General features: G+C 51.4%; 10 protein-coding genes across 10 annotated transcripts; 6 read left to right on the forward strand and 4 right to left on the reverse strand.

Moving 5' to 3' along the window:
• Positions 1-115: 115 nt before the first annotated feature.
• Positions 116-637, forward strand: COCVIDRAFT_37943 (hypothetical protein; the record flags this gene model as incomplete). Its single annotated transcript, XM_014700968.1, has 2 exons — positions 116-157; positions 212-637. 2 exons carry the CDS (start codon positions 116-118, stop codon positions 635-637), a joined length of 468 nt encoding a protein of 155 aa, XP_014556454.1.
• A 214-nt stretch (positions 638-851) lies between these two features.
• On the reverse strand, positions 852-1,403 carry COCVIDRAFT_26790 (hypothetical protein; the record flags this gene model as incomplete). Its single annotated transcript, XM_014700928.1, has 1 exon — positions 852-1,403. The coding sequence occupies one exon, from the start codon at positions 1,401-1,403 to the stop codon at positions 852-854; it is 552 nt and encodes a 183-aa protein (XP_014556414.1).
• A 1,552-nt stretch (positions 1,404-2,955) lies between these two features.
• On the reverse strand, positions 2,956-4,563 carry COCVIDRAFT_99736 (hypothetical protein; the record flags this gene model as incomplete). Its single annotated transcript, XM_014700969.1, has 4 exons — positions 2,956-3,699; positions 3,746-4,334; positions 4,382-4,464; positions 4,513-4,563. The coding sequence occupies 4 exons, from the start codon at positions 4,561-4,563 to the stop codon at positions 2,956-2,958; spliced, it is 1,467 nt and encodes a 488-aa protein (XP_014556455.1).
• A 413-nt stretch (positions 4,564-4,976) lies between these two features.
• On the forward strand, positions 4,977-6,851 carry COCVIDRAFT_37946 (hypothetical protein; the record flags this gene model as incomplete). Its single annotated transcript, XM_014700970.1, has 7 exons — positions 4,977-5,069; positions 5,116-5,187; positions 5,241-5,373; positions 5,423-5,527; positions 5,575-5,901; positions 5,966-6,182; positions 6,230-6,851. The coding sequence occupies 7 exons, from the start codon at positions 4,977-4,979 to the stop codon at positions 6,849-6,851; spliced, it is 1,569 nt and encodes a 522-aa protein (XP_014556456.1).
• Positions 6,852-7,641: 790 nt separating this feature from the next.
• On the forward strand, positions 7,642-8,963 carry COCVIDRAFT_26793 (hypothetical protein; the record flags this gene model as incomplete). Its single annotated transcript, XM_014700929.1, has 2 exons — positions 7,642-7,663; positions 7,885-8,963. The coding sequence occupies 2 exons, from the start codon at positions 7,642-7,644 to the stop codon at positions 8,961-8,963; spliced, it is 1,101 nt and encodes a 366-aa protein (XP_014556415.1).
• Positions 8,964-9,012: 49 nt separating this feature from the next.
• Positions 9,013-9,285, forward strand: COCVIDRAFT_99699 (hypothetical protein; the record flags this gene model as incomplete). Its single annotated transcript, XM_014700971.1, has 1 exon — positions 9,013-9,285. One exon carries the CDS (start codon positions 9,013-9,015, stop codon positions 9,283-9,285), a length of 273 nt encoding a protein of 90 aa, XP_014556457.1.
• A 1,144-nt stretch (positions 9,286-10,429) lies between these two features.
• On the reverse strand, positions 10,430-11,502 carry COCVIDRAFT_99771 (hypothetical protein; the record flags this gene model as incomplete). Its single annotated transcript, XM_014700972.1, has 2 exons — positions 10,430-11,117; positions 11,195-11,502. Coding segments are annotated over 2 exons (996 nt in total), but the record flags the coding sequence as incomplete, so codon positions are not given.
• A 1,145-nt stretch (positions 11,503-12,647) lies between these two features.
• Positions 12,648-15,938, forward strand: COCVIDRAFT_37948 (hypothetical protein; the record flags this gene model as incomplete). The annotated part of the gene is made up of 3 exons (XM_014700973.1): positions 12,648-12,987; positions 13,040-15,141; positions 15,192-15,938. 3 exons carry the CDS (start codon positions 12,648-12,650, stop codon positions 15,936-15,938), a joined length of 3,189 nt encoding a protein of 1,062 aa, XP_014556459.1.
• A 382-nt stretch (positions 15,939-16,320) lies between these two features.
• On the reverse strand, positions 16,321-17,657 carry COCVIDRAFT_26796 (hypothetical protein; the record flags this gene model as incomplete). The annotated part of the gene is made up of 3 exons (XM_014700930.1): positions 16,321-17,069; positions 17,122-17,419; positions 17,472-17,657. The coding sequence occupies 3 exons, from the start codon at positions 17,655-17,657 to the stop codon at positions 16,321-16,323; spliced, it is 1,233 nt and encodes a 410-aa protein (XP_014556416.1).
• Positions 17,658-18,254: 597 nt separating this feature from the next.
• COCVIDRAFT_37950 (hypothetical protein) lies at positions 18,255-19,447 on the forward strand (the record flags this gene model as incomplete). Its single annotated transcript, XM_014700974.1, has 3 exons — positions 18,255-18,328; positions 18,383-18,590; positions 18,650-19,447. 3 exons carry the CDS (start codon positions 18,255-18,257, stop codon positions 19,445-19,447), a joined length of 1,080 nt encoding a protein of 359 aa, XP_014556460.1.
• Positions 19,448-19,825: the final 378 nt, after the last annotated feature.

Raw genomic sequence — 19,825 nt, forward strand, 5'->3', positions numbered from 1 at the left:
GAGGCGCTAGTCGGCTAGCTGCGTCTTGGTGTGTAGATACATGCTATATGTATACCTGCACTACATCAACCCCACTCACCCGACTCTTTGACCTACTCCATACACTCCTGGAACAATGCGCGACATCTTGACCCAAATCCAGGATGAGCTGGACATGGTACTGCAATCCACGCAACAAAGAAACACAACACAGCCATGCTGATAGCCCCAGCTCCTCAATCAAATGGCAGCCGCTCTTCGCCAAATAAGAGAGAATGCGCCACCAAGTGTACCCCCAGGCCAACAGCGCCTCGATAGTTTTGCCGAATTGGAAGCCCGTGAAGCTGCGCAGCACAACACCGCAAACGATCCTTCCCAGCCACCATTTGCACCGCCCCCCAAACCCTCACCAGAGCAGTTTCAAGCAGATATCAAAGAGCTAGCACAGGACATTACGCTCAAAGAGCAGCAAATTGAAAAGTTGATCGCACATTTGCCAGGTCTAAACTGGAGTGAGAAGGAACAAGTGGAGAGAATGAAGGAACTAGAGAGGCAGCTGGAAGACCTGGAGGGCGATAGAGTCAAAGCAGTCAAAGAGAAGGAGATGCTGATGAAGACGGTCGAAGATAAGATTGCAGGTGTGGGGAGGGTCCGATGAGCCTGCTACCCGCCATGTTCTCCATTATGATTAAGAAGAAAAAAAACCACGAGAGCCTCAGATAGCTTCTTTCTGCCTCGTTCGTCCCGGATCTCATGAAATTCCGGTGCCTCCAGTCCTGCATTACGCCCATCAATAGCCACATGAGGCATCAGAGTAAAAACGTCCTCCAAACCATCCGGATCAACTTCACTTCGGAAAATCCCAGCCGACATTATATCCACCCAGCATCCCGATCCTCCCTGTACGTAAAATCCTCGCGATAGACGAAATTCCTCGGAACAATGATACAACCTCCCGGCGCATTCGCCTGGACCCTAACCATACCGCACTCTCGTAAGAAGAGACTATCCGATGCTGCTGCCGCTGCCGCGGCGGCAGCTTCCTTCTGCTGATAGATGGTAGCCTCCTCAACCATGCTCTTTCCTCGTTTCTCAATCTCACTCCTCCCGTCACCCTCTTCTTTCCCCTCATCCACCTCGATCTCAGCCTCGGCTCCCTTCCTGCTTTGCTTCGTAAAAACCCTCGCAACAAAACCCTCAAACCGCGACTCCGCCGGCTTCCCCATCGCTAAGCGCCGCGCCGCCCTTTCCTCCTTCGCACTCTGGTGGGCCCCGCTTTGTGGACTCTGTACTTGATGCATCTCGTGAGCGTCGCGATAACTCCTCTCGTCTATGTCGTCGAATAACCCGCTGGCCCCTCTATGCGATATCTTTCGCTGTCTCGTTGGCCGGGGAGGCAAGTCGTACTCGTCTATCGCTGCCATTCTTGTGTACTGCGACGCTCGGTGTCGCTGTTGAACATATGCTTGTGCGTGTACTTGTGGTTGTTGGGGGAACACAACACGGCGGGGATCCGAAGGAAACGCCATAGCCACTGTTGAGGCCATTGATTTTTGAAAAAATAGTATATTTGAAAATAAAAAAAGCAAAAGGGTTCGTTTGTTGAGATTATGCTCAGATGCGAAAAGGTACCTGACCGTTGACTTGCTGCTTTTTTGAGAGGGGGGGGAATATACCACGCTACATACTGTCAAAAAACGCCAGATGACCTGTCGGGAAATGAAATGGCTTGCCTGTCAGAACTTAATCCACTCTCCCTCTCTCCAATTTTCGACATCTGCCATCACCAACCTGCTACCACCACCATACTGCAAGTACCGCGACGAAAAAGAAAAATCTCCGGATTAGCACCGTGATACGACACAAACCATCGGCTTTCCAAACTATCCACATGTCCCCCTTGCTCCCTCACCATATTCCCCTCTCCCCATTCCCTTTCCTTGCCAAACAACTCCCTTCCTTGCGCCCCCATTTCCCCACCCCAAGACGGGGGCGAAAGCTTATTCCCACCTCCCCGGCGTGCGTGCTTCACGTTTCCCTCTGTTTCACACACCTACCATCTTTCGTTTCGTTTCAACCGTGACATCCCCCCCACACTTGTCGATCACCGAGCAACCCGCACATCACCATCTCTCTAGCCTTTTTATCCCGTCTTACGCGCTATATCAACCCCCTTTCGGCGTTCACGGCAAAAGGGTAAAATACACAATGTCGACCACTCTTTTTGTTTTCTTGATTTCCCACCCCCCATGAACAGCCGAATGACGGACGGCGTTATTTTATTTTCGCGCGCTCCGGCCATACTTTACACACATCCCGTAAGCATGACTGCATTTGGGGAATAAAGGGGGGGGGGAGGGAAAGGGAAATTGAGGTTTATTTGTTGGCGGCGTTCGGCAGTAGTGGTGGTGCTTGGAAAAAAAGATAAGAGTGATGTTGAGACTGCCGGGTTCCGAAAGGGGATGGGGGAAAAGAGAGTTTGCGGGAGTGTCGTTGCGCTGTCGGGCTAGAGTGACAGCGACAGTGGCGGGACGTGTTTGACTCGCCTTTCCCTTCTTGCCTTTTTCTTCTTCTTTTTCTCTTCTAGAGCGAAGCAAGCGTGGCTCTGTTTTTTTTCCTTTTTGCATGGTTTTTTGAAGTAGCCGCTAGGGAAATATTGGGGTTAACGTGAGTTGGCAAAGACCTCTATAATCCCAAAGCAGACCAGGAGATCTCGGGTAGTGATGCTATTCCGGGGTACAATACAAACAAACATAAGAAAAGCCACCAAACACCATAAATACAGAGCTTCAAGCCACTGATATGGATACACAGGTACTAACAACAGGGGCGCCAGCCACATGCTTAGCCCCGTTTGAATCGCATCAGGTTCTAAAAATACATGTATGCAAATGTACATCAACCCCAAAGTCTAGACTGACGCAGTTTCCTCAAGACAAGCCAAATCTCGACTTGAGCCTCAGTTTGACTGCACAACTAATAATCAAATCTTTCCGGAAGCACCAGTGGCGCAACCAAGGTCCAGGTGTAGATGCCGTAGCACACCCATGCGCTGATAATCTTAGCCCAACTAGCCCAGTAGGTGCGACCGACGGGTACAAAGCTGCCAGATACGTCCTTCTCGTCAAAGTTGGTAGTAAGTAAAGTAGCGACCCAGGTTGTGCTGAGGAAGAAGATGACATGGAACAGCGTGTAGTTGTACTGTGTCGCGTTGCGCTCATCATCACGTGGGTTCTTCTTGTTGCAGGGCCCTTCGTCCTCGTCGTCGCTGTCCGAGTCGTCAAGCGCAGAGGCGGGCAGGGAACCAGATTCTACGGCAGCGCGAAGTGCGGCCTGGCGCATTTCACGACGAGATTCGGGTTGCTGGGTAACGAGACCGTGTTCGTAGTCTTCGGTACCGACTTGGGCATATCCGTTTCCGTGAGGGTTACCTTGGGCGCCAAGAGCCAGGCCGTATGTCGCTGCACGAGTGGTGGTGTATGCGACAGTAACGAAGGTAACAATTGCACCAATGATGATGGTCGCCTTACGGGTACCGCGAGCACGGATCAATGGGTTGCACTGATGATCATCGGGCTCCATTCCCACAGCAGACATGGTGAGGTATGTGCAGTAAATGGCTACAATGGCAGATTGGGCGAGACCAGCGCGCGGGTTTACGTCCTGTACCGCAGGATGAATAGAAGCAACGGAAGAGATCAAGAGCAAGATGAGGTTGATCTGTAAATGTTAGTCATATCCTGTGCTGGCGCAAAACTCGACCTACCGTAATGGCTGCCTGGTTCATGCCGCATCCGCTCTTAGCAAAGTAAATATACATGACAATCGTCATGGCAAATGAAGCAAGATACATGAACAAGGCGCTACCGACAAGCATGCCAGTCCAGACACGCGAATCGGTAGTCTCAATCTTTTCCTGGCAATACTCGGCCCAGTTATGCGCCAAGTCCACAAGCAGGATCAGTCCAATGAGGAGGAACAGGCATGCGCCAACCATGGCAAAGTAGTTTCCCCACACAATAAAGAACGAGTTGGGAATGAAGAAGGTCAGAACAATCATGCCGATCCAGCCAAAAATCTTGGGCAGCCAAAAGCCGTTTTGTATAGTTGCGCGCGGGTCCTTTGAAGTCTGTACTCCGATGAGCATTAGGGCCATGATGACGTGGAAGAAGCCGAGAGCAAAGTTGATGCGCTGCACAGCAACGTAGCCGTAGCATTGTTCTCCAAGACATTTGATGTCGACATAATCAAGGGTAAGGTGTGCCAGCTTCTTCATGGCCCAGTCGGTGAGCATGATCCACGAAACAATCGAGTTGACGAGCAGGATGAGCGCGTATGCAATACGGGTGGCAATGCTGCAGACTGTCAGTATACACATCAGCGCATGCATCTGTACACCCACCTGTTGCCACATTTTCCTCCACAAGAGCCCATGACGGCGCTACATGTCGCAGCGCCACAGCAGGAGGCGGCGAGGCTCCAGACCTGGTGATGTTAGCAGGGTGCGCAAACGTGATGGAGCACGCGACATACGGTGCTCATGGCCGGCATGGCCAAGAAGGGAACAGATAGTAAGGCGCCCATGGTGGTGATGGTCGCTGGGGTCGCGTATGGAGGTGGGTGGGTGGTGGAGAATCTGGAGAACAGGCACGAGGGCGAGGCCGGTGACGTTCCTGTCCAGCTGCGGCTAGTACTGCGCCAAGCCGTGACAGCCCATCTTATCTCCGACGCCCATTGCTGCATCCGGCCTCAACACTCGCTCACACCCCTCGGTTCAGTTTCCCAAGGCTTGCCCGGCTTGCTTCGTTGAAGAGTCGTGTAGGCTGCGATCTCCGTCATTCTTTTCGTGCACCTTATCTTCGTCTGCATACTTATCTTTCCCGCGCCCCTTGTTCGCCTCGGCCTATCAAGTGCCGACTATCACTATTGTGCAACTCATGATATCGCGCATTTGATGACCCGCGCGCTGCAATAACACCTTCTCTCCACTGGCCAAGATGGTCGCCGATACAATGCCTCCCACACACAAGAAGACGCGCATCGTGTCCGTCGTCGCTGCTACTTTGATTGCTCTTGCCTGTGGCACAAACGTACGTCTCCATCTCCAAGGGCGGCCGGGATGCTAACACCCCTCAGTATGCCTACTCAGCATGGGCACCGCAGTTCGCCGATAAGCTTAAGCTCTCTGCTACTCAGAGTAACATTATCGTACGCTCTCCTTCCTCCTACAGTCGACGTATATCCCTCCTTACAATCTTTAGGGAACTGCCGCCAATCTAGGCATGTATGCGGCCGGCATACCTATGGGCATGATAACGGATCGGAAGAGCCCAAGACTTGCTGCTATCATCGGCATGTTTGCGCTCTTTGTGGGATACTACCCCATCAAACTGGGTATGATACCTCGACTTTGGTTGTCAAGGTTGTGTCTGACTGTTGCCAGCATACGATGGAGGCCCCGGCTACATGAGTGTGGCCTTGATATCCTTTTGTTCTTTCTTGAGCGGTGTGGGCAGCTGTGCTGCTTTTCAGGCTGCTTTGAAGACTGGTTTGCTCCCCGTTATCTCCCCACGAATTCATATTGACCGTTGTCAGCTACTCTCAACTGGCCAACTCACCGTGGATCGGCGACGGCATGTCCGCTGGCTGCTTTTGGCCTTAGTGCTTTCTTTTACACGCTCATCGCCGGCATCGCGTTCCCGGGAAACACATCCGGCCTACTTACGATGTTATCTTTTGCAACTTCGAGTCTCGTACTAGTATCAATACCCTTCCTTATCGTCGTCGATCATAAGGCTGGCACTGGCTACGCAGTGATACCCACTAGCGAGCGTACACGACGTGACTCAAATGTGCTTCATACGACAAAGTCTAGCACTAGCACCAAGTTCAAGTCCTCCGCTCTACCGCAACAGGAGACCAGTAAGCACCCTATTTCTTATCTATCCACGTCCTTTTTTTCCTGTCACTTGCCAACCACTTCTAGCAGCCGAGGAAGAACAAGACGGCCCCTCTACAGAAGTATCGTCGCTTCTGTCATCTCTTCCTGGCGATATTGTCGACGATGATTCCGAAGCCGTAAGCAAGAAGTCGGCTCACTCTTCAACAGACGTGACTGGACTGGCTCTGCTACGTAGACCGGAGTTTTGGCAACTCTGGGTTCTCATGGGTCTTTTGTCGGGTGTTGGCCTCATGACCATCAAGTATGTTCAATTGTACCTGGGCACTAAATCATCACTGACTTGTTTAGCAACATTGGCCATGATGTGCAAGCACTCTGGAAATTCTGGGATCAAAAGGTTACTGATGATTTCCTCGCTCACCGCCAGCTGTGGCACGTCTCTTTGATTTCGCTTTGCTCCTTCCTGGGACGACTTTCGTCTGGTATTGGTTCCGATCTTATCGTGAAGCGTTTGAACCACTCGCGCTTCTGGTGCGCTGCAATTTCGGCCGCGATTTTTGCCCTTGCACAAGGCGCTGCGATCCGTGTTGAGGATCCACACTACCTATGGGCTGTTTCCGGACTTTCTGGTCTCGCATATGGAGTCTTGTTTGGTGTTTTCCCTGTGCTGGTTGTTGACGCTTTCGGCCCGGATGGTTTCGCTGTCAATTGGGGATTCATGACTCTGGCACCCGTCGTCAGCGGCAACGTGTTCAATCTGTTCTATGGTACTGTCTACGACTCCAACTCGATAGTGGAGCCCGATGGCCAGCGCGGTTGCGAGGTGGGACTTTCGTGTTACCGCACCGCATACTACGTCACCCTCACCTCGAGCGTGTTGGGCATCTTTGCCTGTTTCTGGGGTATCTACGGCGAACACTCGAGGAAGATGCGGGAATTGGAGGAACATGAGGGCCACCGGGATGTGTGATTGTCGGAATCTCTGTCAACCCAACACGTGCATATCCCCCCTTAGATTTAGTAGATTTAGAGTTAGATTTTAGAACGCCTACGCGAGGGCTACGTACCTGCCAGCAAACTAGCTGCAATAGCGCCTATTCGCGCTTTCGGACCTCGAGAGCGTATGAAACACTGGCCGTGATATCCGAGTAAGCGCAGAGTATGTGAATGGCTGGACAGGACCGCAAGAGGACTAGGTTGTGAATACGACATAACTCGAGTGTTGGTCCCTATTTGGTCATCAAGTCTCGAACATTGGATACATGAATAATGTGTATGTACATAGTTATGCATTGACCAGGGTGGCGTGGTACCAAGAAAGATGTGCGTCTTTTTTCTTCTTTCATATTCTATGAGAGACTAACATGCAAGTTCTGACATGCCAAATGCGCAACATATATGGCTTTAAATCCACCATGTACTATATTAGATAAATGCCAGAGACGTGATTGAGGCGGGCCAGCCAATTGCGGGGCGATGAGCTTCATGTCGGGCGGGATTAGCGCGAATGGCACGCGACCCCGCCAACGCCGCCCGGAGCCCTGCATATCATCCGTCCTGCGGCTGTGCAAGTGGCGACGACGGCCTGACAACCGCCCGACTACTGTCCCCTGTACTTCGAGTCCTCCTCTTCTTCCACTCACATCCTTCTGGTGGAGCTATAAAACACATCATCCCGACATCGACGCTCCTTCATTCATTGCTTCCTCCAAAGATCTGTTCCGTCCAGCAGCACCCGCTGTCCGGGTAGCCTCGCGAAGATGCCTGCGCCACTAGCCAAAGGTGAGTTACTTATGAGCACAGCTCTCCACTTAATGCACGCCTAACTTCGTGTTCTCCGTCTGGGCTCACGATGGTATTCCCCATTCTCCATTCCCCGTGTTTTTTCCTGTCTGTTCCCTAGTCTTCTGCCAACCTGCTTGCAGGCACCGGCCCACGCTCAGCTCCTCCCTGCCATGGAGCTACCACCCCACCATATCGTCCTAACCACCCCTTGACATCAGGCCTTATAATCGCTGCATCCGTTATTGTCGCTGCCGGAATCGCCATTTACGAGTCGCCCCAGGTCCGACAATGGGCTGATCAGACGCGCCGTAAGATTGCCCTCGCGCTGCATAATCTCGGCGATGACATTCAGCCTCGCCGCCCCAGCGAAACGTCAGATGATTTCGAGGAAAGGAAGCGGAGGAGAGAGGAGCTGGTTCGGAGAAATCGGAACGAGCTGATTAGAAGAGCAAGAGAAGAGGGAATTGCCGTGGATCTCGACGAGTTGGCCAGGATTGGGGCCGAGACTGCTGAGGTTGCCGCGCAGAGATCGAGGGCGGATCGCACAAAGAGCTTCGACGACATGGTTGGCAGCGACGGTACTCTCAAGGACAAGGCAAACACGACTGGCACGGATTCTGCAAAGGGCGACATCAGGAAACGCGGCGTGGCCGGCTTTGCCGCCGGCTCAGCTGCGGCGGCTGTTCTCGCAAACCCATTCGACGATGACGCAACTCTCTTGGACAACGACCACCACGACGAAACACTTTCCCCCTCCACCCAAGCTGACACCCGCGAAAGCTCTGCAACCGTCCAACCCGATACTGCCTCCACTCCAGCCGCCGCTACTCTTGTCGACCTAACCCCCACTCCTGACGTCCCATCTTCACCCGCCCAACCCCAAGCCGACGAAGCAGACCAAGCAGACCAAGCCGCCCAGTCCTTCTACTCCATCACATCCTCCACCTCACCCCTCGCAGAACCTCTCGCAGAACCCCGTCCCTCATCCCCCTCCCACCTCTCCACCGGCACCCTAACCCCTCGCTCTGAGCGCTCCATGACCCTCGCCTCCGCCTCCGCCGCCTCCATCCGCGCCGACGACATTGGCATCCTCAGCATGCAAAACGACTCTGATCACGATGCCCGCTCTGAAATCTTCTCCGAGGGCGGCTTCACAGATGCTTTTTCAGAAGGCGGCTTTAGTGAGTTTGACTCTGAGAACCGACCTGGTATCATGACGCCGAGCGAGTGGTCGCATATCGGCAGTGATGACGAGAGTGAGTGGGGGAATGGACACGTTAGTCAGGTGCACCAGTGAAGGGTGTGACTTCTTTCTCTTTTTTTCTCACTTTGGATATCAGAATGATATGGGGAGCACTCATGGTGTTCTTGAGTTTTTCCTTTCGTCGTTTTCTTTGTCTCGTTTTCTTGGATTTCGGGGTTTCATTGGCAGATTGGGAAGGGAATGGGTACATGTATCACGGCGTTTTCTCGTTTTTTTAAAGGAAGGTGACAACTGCATACCTCTTTTCTTATTTTCTTCTTTGTATAAGTACAAAGGAAATATAAGTTTCTACTCTTCTCTGCTATTTTTTTTTAAAAAAACACTAAACGTCTTCTGTGTTATTGCGGATGTTTGAGGATGCGGATTGATATGTTGGTTGGATCAAAACTGTCCCCCTACGTACCACATACAGTGCAACCACGCTATTGTTGTGGAGCAGTTGGGATTATGCTATGAGAAGGCCGGAGGGGTATTCGGACGGGGATATAATAGGAAGTACATAAGAGAGAACAACAACAACCATAGATACACAACCAACTTTCAGGACGGAAGACCCTTCAGGCCTGAACAATACAATCATTTTATGCATCGAGCACCCGCGCAGATGGAGGTGAAAAATGCTCCACGACACTATAGAAGTAAGACTATGTACATAATACTACCTAGATATAGCATGTGTACGTAAACAAACAATATCTACGTCTACATGCAAGAGTCCTCAAGTGTTTTCCTACGTGCCAAGTACAATGAGTATAAGGTGTAGCAATGTATGGGTAGAAAAAGGACAGAAACAAAACAAAACAAGAGACTGGTCAGTCTCATTCTTGAGCTTTCTTGAGCTTTCTTACGAAAGACGCTGAGAATGTGATTAAGCTCTAGAATAAAACTCACCAGTCTCTTTGTATGTAGGAGTTCGCCACATGAGCTAGTTTATTTTAGTTCCCCGAGCGCACGCTACGTCTAGATGGATAACTACCAGCCTAGATAAGGTGATGGGTAGGCAACGTGGATTGTAGACAGCGTCCAAAGTACGGTCGTTCTCGATGAAGAAAATCCAAGCTTCGTTAGTGATAAGCTGCGAACATTCTCACTACTAATAGGGAAACATGGTTGAGAGGAAATCAGCAGTGGCCGAAGGAGCAAGGGGTGTTGATGTTGTTGTTGTTGTTGTTGTTGGGAGGGGGGGGGTATCGTAGGTACATGAGATATCTGGGGGATGCAGTGGGTATAATGGGTGGAAATGCAGAATGCAGTACATGTGATAGAGAACGCAAGACATATGATGGGGGAATGCTGGATATGCTTGAATCGACCGAGATTTGGGATTGAACTGAATATGACTGGGCTGGGGCTGATGGGATGAAAAATCAGGAAAGACCGAAGGCAGAATATGAAAGAAGCAGATGTGATGAGCAAGGCTGAGTTAGCCTCCCGTGAGATATGGTGAATCCGAGGGCGTAGTCGTCAATGTATGCCGGGGCATGCATTAGCTGCGTCTCTCAAAGCTCAGACCAGATCGTATGAACGGCACTCATTGAGAGCAGCGGGCGTGCTTTAGAGCACTCAGAAACCTTTGTCTTCTTGTTTTTATCCTGGATGACCGCCTCTTCATCAGTACGCTGGCGCTTGGTGTTGGAACCTTCACTCTGGGCAGCATTTGCAGAGGCTGAAAACAACTCCGGGAGCCAAATCTCCTTTTTCCAACTCCAGACCCAAGGCTGACCACTGTTTTCGAAACTTCGAATCGGATGGCCAGGGTCAGTCATGTGTAATACCTTGCCATCCCAAGGATAAACACCCTCGATTATTGACTTGGGAATGCCGCCGCAACAGAGCCACTCGTAGTCGTGTCCTTTTGCGCAGATCACATCTCTGGTCTTGTTGAATGTGGGCCCCGCTACCTTGAGGTTCGACATGCGAAGTTCCGTAATGGACAACCACATATCCGCGCCGGATTTCTTCAACTGCTCAGGTGTGATAGTACGGCCGTGTTGCTCCATTGCTTTCTTATGGATCCATATGGGAATGTCGACTTGTCGAGAGTAACTTTTGATTTTCACGCTTTCTCCAAGCACGTAAGTTTGGGTGAAAACTTTGACAGTTGTTTCACACTCTGCGCGTATAGTGGCAGGAATGAGGCCCTTAGTGTGTATTTTGGCGACGCTTACACGCTGTCCGATGCGCTGACTCCTATCGTAATGGAAATTTGCCCGTCTCTTTGCATGGTCTTGGAATGCGTTAGTTTGGGCTTACCTGAGATAGACGCTTGATCATGATACTTACCGATACCGTTGAAAACCGATATATATGCAGATGGGATTTTCTTTTGATTCCATACGAGGTGCCTCTCGATTTCTTCCAGAAACATGTTTTGGTCAAGAGAGAAAACCGCAACAGCCTGGAAGGCGTTGCGATCATCCATCTTTAGATCCTTCCTCTTGCGATGCTTCACGTGAGTGTCAACAGTCACATAGCGACTTAGAGTGGCCGAAGTTTCGTAGAAGGTCCGGTAGAAATCTTTTGGCAACAAGCTGCACTGGACACGCATGTTTTCGTCTTGAGAGTCGAATGTGCTACGTTCGGTCAGTATTTTCGGGATACAATGTAAGATTTTGAGACGAACATATCAACGGTGCCCAAGAACCGAGATTTGACTTCTCTTCGCTGGTTCTCCGCTAGATCACCCGTGAAGTAAGAATCTTGTTCTTCTTCATGATCATCATCGTCGTCGTCATCATCAGGAGTTGGTTGGTTGGAGGCAGTGTGCGCCGCTGGCTGAGAATCATCTATAAGTTGTGAAGCCTCTGATTCAGCCTCCAAGTCAGAGACATCTTGTCCATGGATTGGGCTTGTGCATGTTGCTTCCGAGACCGGTGTCGAAGTCTCCTCAAGCGTATTTGTATGCGCAGGGGATGCGGACTTGGGCAAGTCCATGCTGGAGGTAGGTAGTGACAAGGACAGACTATCGATGGATATGAAATAGTATCAAGTGGAGAAGAGGATGAAAGGATGCTCCCTCAGTTTGATAGTTTATATACCCAGAGGGAAGATTGGTACCGTACTAGAGGGGCTCTAGAAGTGAGAGCCTGAGGTAAAATCAGAGCGTGTATAGGTCGAGAAGTGAGAGAAGAACAGGCTAATATCAGGACTTTCATGGAGAGATATATGGGGATTTTTTATTTCAAAATCACTAGTAAGAGTTGCAAACTCTCCACTGATACTGAATTTCGAACTCGGATGGGCGTCATGATCTTGGAAGAGAGAGAATATAACCCCGAATAATGGCCATTAGTGCATGACGCCGAAGAGATTATTCTCAATAAAATCATTTGGTATAACCATTACAGACACGATTACCGGGGCACGGCGTTGTGCAAGTGTATATGTATCTCTTGAATGGATAGGTGATAAGAGTGGGGGTGTGAGTGCTCCAATTCGACTACGTACTTGGAAATAAAACGGTGATACTCGAAACATCATGTAAATATCACTTTCTGAGTAAGTTTGCTTTTATCTGACTCTGGCAAGATGTTATGTTATGAAGTGGGGCAGGTCGTTAGACGTAATGTGCAGTCTCACCGCCAAGCACTACTACGCGTGTCTGATTGGTGGCCGCAACCGCGTCTCAGCGAGCTGTCACTTGCGACACGCAACTCACAACCGCTCCACGGGGGCATTTCCAGATTGAATGACCTTTCGAACCTCGCCACAGCTACAATGAGCTCGTCGATAGAGACGGAGATACTGAACAAATACAATCTCACGACGCTGTACCCTGCGGTATGGCCCGAGGAGAAGGATGCTGCCGATGAAGATGAGGAGTATGTCGAACCAGCGACCAAAGTCACCCAGAAACCCGTTCGCCGATCGCAGTCGCGCTTCTCCATACTAGAACCCAGCCCCCGATTCTCGCGGCAGATTCCCGGAGCAGAGCGGTCCAAGGATGGCGTGGAGACGCTGGTACAGAAGGATGAACAGGACCCGTTGGGCATGTATCCCAGTGTAGTGCAGGTGCTGCGAGCCAAGAACGTGCAGGTCGAGGATGATATCAAGCTGCGTATGTTTAAACAATATAGCAATACACATGGGGCATGTCTAATGGCCCACAGGCAACCGCTTCCTCTTGAGCTCCACTACCTTCTCGCCCTCCCTCTTCCTTTCCCAAGTCCACAATGAAGCCTCTACAGACGCCCTTCTCTCCGGTCTTGACTTCCTTTCTCGCTCTATTGAGAAGAAGTCAGCCTCGCTCAAGGTCCTTGTCGAGTCCAACTTTGACCGTTTTGTGGGCGCAAAGGCTACCATTGACCGCGTCTACAACGAGATGCGCGCCCAAGGAAAAGATCAGTCGGAATCGCTCAGTGCTCCACCACAAGGTCGCACAAGAAGCCGTTCCAGTTTCTCTGGTCGCAAGTCGAGCGCAAACCTCTCATCGGGCATGGTCGATCCTGTGCCCGCGGAAAAGAGGAAGAATGCCTTGGTCAAGGAGAGCGAATATGGTGTACAAGGCATCAAGGCCCCGCTGACCGAAGTCGCTGTCAAAGCAGAGGAAGTGTGGGGTCCTGCGCTGAACGGGCGAGAAAGAGAAGAGACACTCAAGTCCATTTTAGAATCTGTGGAGCATCATCGCGGCATGTTCGAAGTTGGGTCCGCTATAGAGGAGGCAATACGCCACAAAGACCACGAGACAATTGTAGAAGAATACAAGCGCGCGCGCAAGTATGCAGAGGAAGCCCGATACATTGCGGAGCAAGCGACTTCTGCACAGACACCACTTACCGACTCCGAGATACACCAGGTCATTGTTACAGCAAGAATGTGGTCGGATGTGGAGCGACAGATTGAAAAGTTCAAGCGAGATTCGTGGAAACGCCTCACAGCGACGCACTTCACAAACCTGCAAACTGGAAGTGAGGAGACCAAGTCGGACGAGTACCTGAGCATCATTTCAATATTGCTCGAGTTGGGTGTAGAGGAAAATCCAATCTGGGCATGGCTCATCTCACGATATGAGCACCTCAAACTGCACATCAACTCTACCTGTCAGCGTTCAGTCGTTGAAATCGAGATCCTTCGCCGCCATTTGGTTCACGGTGAAAAGCCGAGCCTGCGTTTACTGCAAAAGCATTTGCGTTCGGTTCCGACTAGCAGCAATATCAGTGCTGAGCCATCCAAGTTGGACACTCCCAAAGTGATCGAATTCTGGGAGCACGTGTATGCTTTGATGAACACACTTCTCTCTACAAAAGGCGGGTTGCTGGGGGAGCTTATCGAATACTGGGATATTGCCCAATCTTTCCTCTCTGGACGCGCGCAAAGGAATTTGCCCGCAGGTCATCACGGCCAGTCATCTGTACATCATCGGCTGAGTAGCGAAAACAAGGCCGAGCTAGAGAGGGGTACTACGGAGCTCATTGGTATTCTCCGAGACCATCTGTTCTCATTCTTTTCAGACCCACCTATCGAGGATGTGTCACTACTCTTCTCGCCATTACCACCGACAACTCCTACACCGACAACTCCTGGAACACCAAGAAGCGGTATTCTGAGTCCCACCTCGGCAACCAGGTCACGATTTGACCTCAGCAAAGTACCACCACCATCACCCAGTCGAGGTGAAACATGGGAGAAGTATGCCTTCTGGCCTCCTCATTCCAATGCTCTATCCGGATCTCATTATCTCTCCAAGACCCTTGTTCTGATTGGCACTGCAGCCAATGAGTTGGCGTCATTACAAGTGCCAGAGCCTGGAGGCAGTGGGCGCATTGATGAGTCCTTGCGATTACTGCTGGGTGGAGTGCGTGAGCGCTCTGTGCAGGCTGTATGTGCAGCCTGGAATACTGATGCAGAGAAACTCAAAGTGCTTGAGGACTGGACCCGCCATGTTGACCGCAAGGATGTTACAAATCTGCCTCAGCGCTTCCTGGCAGTACAGAGTTTCCTGCTGAATAACCTTCAGAAGATACTCTATGTTGAGGCATCGAGCAAGACCAAGATTGATGTGGTTGTGCCGCCGAGCAACAAACTGCTGCAGATGGTTAGAGGCCAGTTCGTGACGAGCTTGTACAGAACACTGAGCGGTATGGTTGAATGTGCTGAAAGAGGCAGAAAGGCACTTGGCGACGAATTCGAGGTCAAGAGTGATGACCTTACCATTGACGAGCAGGAAGACCATACTGGAAACGAGTGGGGCAGAGTCGATGCCAACAAAAAGGTAGGAACCCTCAACTACTGCAAAGAACGTATTAGTCTAACAACCAATAGTCAATCCGACTCCTCCTGACCCTCGCCAACATGTCCGCCTTCCAATCAGAAATAACACCAACCCTTCTCAACCTTTTCGAAACCCTCTTCAGCGTCCAACTCACTGACGAAACAAACCGCATCCGCGACGTCCTCTCCCAACTCGACTCGCAACTCTTCCGCTCCTACACCAAGCCCCACGCCACAAAAATAAACTCGACAATTCAATCAGGCATCTTCTCTCCAGCCTGGGCTCCCCCTCCCGGCCCGAACCAAAAATCCGTCGCAGACCGCGACCCAAGCCCCTACGTCTTCTCGGTCCTCCTCGACCTCGTAATCGTGCACACCGAATCCAGCACCACCTCCGCACCCCTCACCCCACGCATCCTGCGCTCCCTCTTCGAATCCACCACCGCCTCCCTAATCCAAACATTCCAGTCCGACAACCTTCCCACCATCTCCCTCCCGCAACTCATGCAAGCAACCCTCGATGTGGAATTCATGGCGCAAACGCTCTCGGCGTATACGACAGAGCAGGCGTCGCAGATCCAGACGGATATTTATCAGGTCCTCGACCAGAAGACAGATAATGCGGCGAGAGTCAAGTTGCAGGATGAGTTGGGCAATTTGAGGACAGTGCTGAAGAGATTGAGGGAGGGGACGAAGGTCCAGTTTGCGTGTTTTAGGCGAGTTAAGAGGGCTAATACGGGGCAGATGGCTGGGTCGGGTGGAGGTGGAGGTGGGGAGGATGAGAGGGGCAGGCGGTAGGAAAGTTGATGTTTGTGGAGCTCGAGGGAGTGAGAGAGAAAGTTGGTTGGAGAAGGCTCTGTTGTACAGGTGCCTTGATCTGTTGTTTAGACTCATGTAGATATCTTGGTGAACTGATTGATTTCCACGCAGACAAGCCTTTGTCTCTTGTCACCATCACGATCCGTAAAAATATGTCATGAGTGTAAAGAGGCCTTGGTATTCCCACAATTCTATCGCTCTACAAAACATGTAGCCCCTCATATGAACCAAAAGAGGCGATTGTCCCGACTTACAAAAAAACGAATAAAACAACGCCGCGAATGCATACTTCTATGTCACCTTATACCACCTTGATTCATTCATCGTACAAAATGCTTATGCAAAAAAAAAGAAGCTAATCTTACACATCCTCAGCACGTGACAGGGGATGCTCCTCAAAATACCGGAGAAGCGTCTGGTACAAGACGAGCATAGTACCAGACTGCACGCTCGTCCAGACCGCACGGGGTCCTACGCCTCTGAACCAGCCAGCCACGCCTTCAGTCTTGTATATTATCTTTAAACCCGTGACGACAGATGATGTGTCGAGCGTTGCTGCGCCATGTGCTTTGAGCGTCGTTGAGGGCGACGAGGTAGATATGGGTCTGCTTTGCGTTGTAGAGCGCGGGGCAACAGACTGTGTGAGTGGTGCATGTTTCGTTGTTGATGCTGGGGAAAGCGAGATTTTGGGTGCGGCTGGGGAGGCTGGAGAAGGACCGTTGTGCTGGGTTTGGATGCGAGTTTTGACTACGTCGAGAGGTGTGGTTATGACACCGGCCATTCCTCCTGCTGTTGCTGCGGTCGCAATTTCCAGGGGGAGTCCAATGTTGTTAGTACCCATGTACTTTTTTGCCCAGCCGCGCTCTTCTTCGTAAAAGGCGAATTGCAGTGCGGAAAAGGGCAAGTCGCGCCAAAGTGTCGCTTTGTAGCCGTGGAAAAGGGCGCTGTAACCTTCGGTTCGGGCGATTGTGCGTGCGGCGTCAATGGTAGAGCGATAATTGTAGCCGGAATTGAAGTAAGGGTTGTTATGTCGGCCTTGCAATTGAAGGCGGGTCTTGAGGACTTCCGACGGGACGTATGCGGGGGCTGCCGCGAGGTCGGCTAGGAGACCTGATAACATATTAGCATATTTCTTCTGAGTGTAGGTTAGGCATCAGTGTACCTGCTGAGAAATATGCGACTGATGGAGTGACGCCATAGTCGATCATAGTCCGCTTTGTCCATTCATATGCGCCAAAGAAGCACATGGTGCCAATGAACGATCCAAGAAAGGCAGGTTCAACACCGCCATACAATCCTCTTTTGAATCCCTCTTGCCGCCATATGGTGTAGTATGTATTACCCATGGATGTGTACTTTGGTGGCATATGCGGGTCGCCCTGTTGGCGCGTCTTTACAGTGTCGAGTGAGTGCATCAGCATGTCGCCTGTGGTGCCTCCTATGCCTCCTGCCAGCATTGCCTGTAAATGGTCAATTGGCATGCCTTCATGTTTGCCGGCTAGGCATCCTCACATGTAGGTATGGCGGCCGCGCTGCTTCGTCGTCTATCACCTCCTCGTCAATCACTCTTCGCTTGGTATCCTCCATGGGCAGCGCCCTTGCTCGTGTTGTATTTGCGACATAGTCCCGGCTACTATCGGTGAGAGTACTGGTAGAGTCTCCGTTGGTGAAGAAGTTGGCCACGCGGGCAAGTACCATGAGCGCTTAGATGGCGGTGGTGCGCTGTGGGAAGAATTGTGAGTGATGTAGCGGGAATGCTGCAAATATAGAAGGCAGACGCAGGGAAGCAGGGCGATAAAAGCAAAAAGTGACGTTGCAGCCGATGCGGGCCTGCGATGATGCTGCTGTCTAGAAAATTTCGGCCAAGGCCGGGACTGCGCCACAGCGGCGCCACATGACCCCTTGCATGCACCGCCACAACGGAGCACAGGGACCTGATGAGGCCCTGATTAGCACAGATAAGAGGCCAGACTACGGAGGGAACTGTCATGTATCGGATGCAGCACGAAACATGCATAACGTGGCCCTGCGCGTAACGACAATGCGCTGTCCTGCTGCAGATCAGGACAAAGGGCTTCAAGGCTGGGCCCTATAGCCGCCGACTTAGCGCCCATCTGACCCACGTGAGCCCCAGCCTTCGTGTTTACATCTCGAGCCTCGCGTACCACTAACTCTCTTCCCACCTGGTCAACACCACACCGCCCCCACCTTTTCTCGCACCCCATTCCCTTTTCGCCTCATTATTTATATCATTGTAATCGCCACGCGCACGCGACTCAGACTGTACCATTCACCATGTCTCACACTTGGCTGCAGAAGAAGCGCAAAGCCGACCTGATTGACCTTGCACAGAAGGCTAGACTCCCCGAGTAGGCTCAAATCGATCTTGCGCGTATGCCGCGAAACTAATACTCGCCCCGCAGTGCGGATGGTCTGTTGAAGGATGATTTGGTGGAATCGCTGGCAAACCATCTGAACTCCAATGAGACGCTATATGCCAAACTCCCAGAATTCCGCGACTACTATGGTCGCAACGGATCGCCTGTGAAGCGCGAGCGCTCGTCGCCTACGGCACCTGTTACTGTGACCAAGACGACGCGCCGACGCACAATTATCAAGGAGCCTGCGTACGTCATACCCCAAGCACGCGACGCGTTGCGCGTTGAGACTGACACCTTCACAGTGAAGAGGAGCCTAAGCCTGAACGTACCCCGGTTGTGGAACGCACCCCAGCTGTAGAGCGCAGCACAGCTATAGAGCGCAGAAGTGCCTTTGAGAACAGCGCCGTAAAGTCGCGAACGCCTAAACCAGTTTCTCGACGCGTCTCTGAAATCGCTCCCCAAGTTGATATTCCCCCATCGCCTGCGCAACTAGCTGAAGTTGCAGACCAATCGCTTCAGATTGTAAAGACAAAGGCCACTGAAATTTGGGACAGGACCAGGATCGACGAGCTGAAGGAGTTTATTCGTGAAAACGCAAGCTCTGTTGCTACCATTCAGACGATAATCCTGCTCATTGAGGCTGTGGGACTCCAGTGGAACACGCTTGATACGACACCTCTGTTTGCTACGCCCGCTGCGCTCGCTTCATACTCCAACAGCCAGGAAATCAGAGGTCCCAACGGTTGGGCACTTCTGACGGCCGACTGGTGGGCGCCCGCAACCCTGTGGTCACTAACCAGCTGGGTCCTGCCGCTCTTCTTCTCATACTTCTTCAACCTGACTCTCCGTTCAAACACCTCCCGCAAATCAGATGATCGCCAGTATCCCGCTGATCCTCTCATCTTCAACATTGCACGGGCGATATTGGCTTACAGCGCGTACCGGGACACTACCAACACGTCTCTTGTCCCGAGGGCCTGGGGTCCTTTCTCCGAGTTTGCAGTAGCCCGCGTTGGAAACCACGTGCCTGGAGGATATTACGGTCTACAAATCAGCTCAATTGTCGGTATACTTGTCAGCTTGTACGATGCTGCGTTGAAGAAGTAAGCAATCATTAGCTCACGACAAAAACACGACCGAGATTAGAGAGATTGGATCTTCGATGCTCGCGTCCTCGATGGCGTTCGGGATTTGATACCTGGGATAGCAGCAGGCTGGATCTTTGGAACCGTTTGTTGAATTCATTTTATCATCATCAGCGATCATTCTTATCCTGTATGGTTTGTACTCCTATATGAAGACTTCAAATAAGCAAAGTCACACAAAGATCATTTCAGATTTGTGTAACATGAATAAATGTGGAGAGCATAGTGATGTAATTGTCCGTATGGAGAGTTAAGCTTTTAGGCCGTCTACACTCGCTTCAATGGCTCTAGCGTGGTGGCGCCGCACATGCGGGCCGTTTCGCTCTTACAATGGACGCTA

This window comes from Bipolaris victoriae (genome assembly GCF_000527765.1).
Source record: "Bipolaris victoriae FI3 unplaced genomic scaffold scaffold_44, whole genome shotgun sequence".
NCBI lineage: Eukaryota > Fungi > Ascomycota > Dothideomycetes > Pleosporales > Pleosporaceae > Bipolaris > Bipolaris victoriae.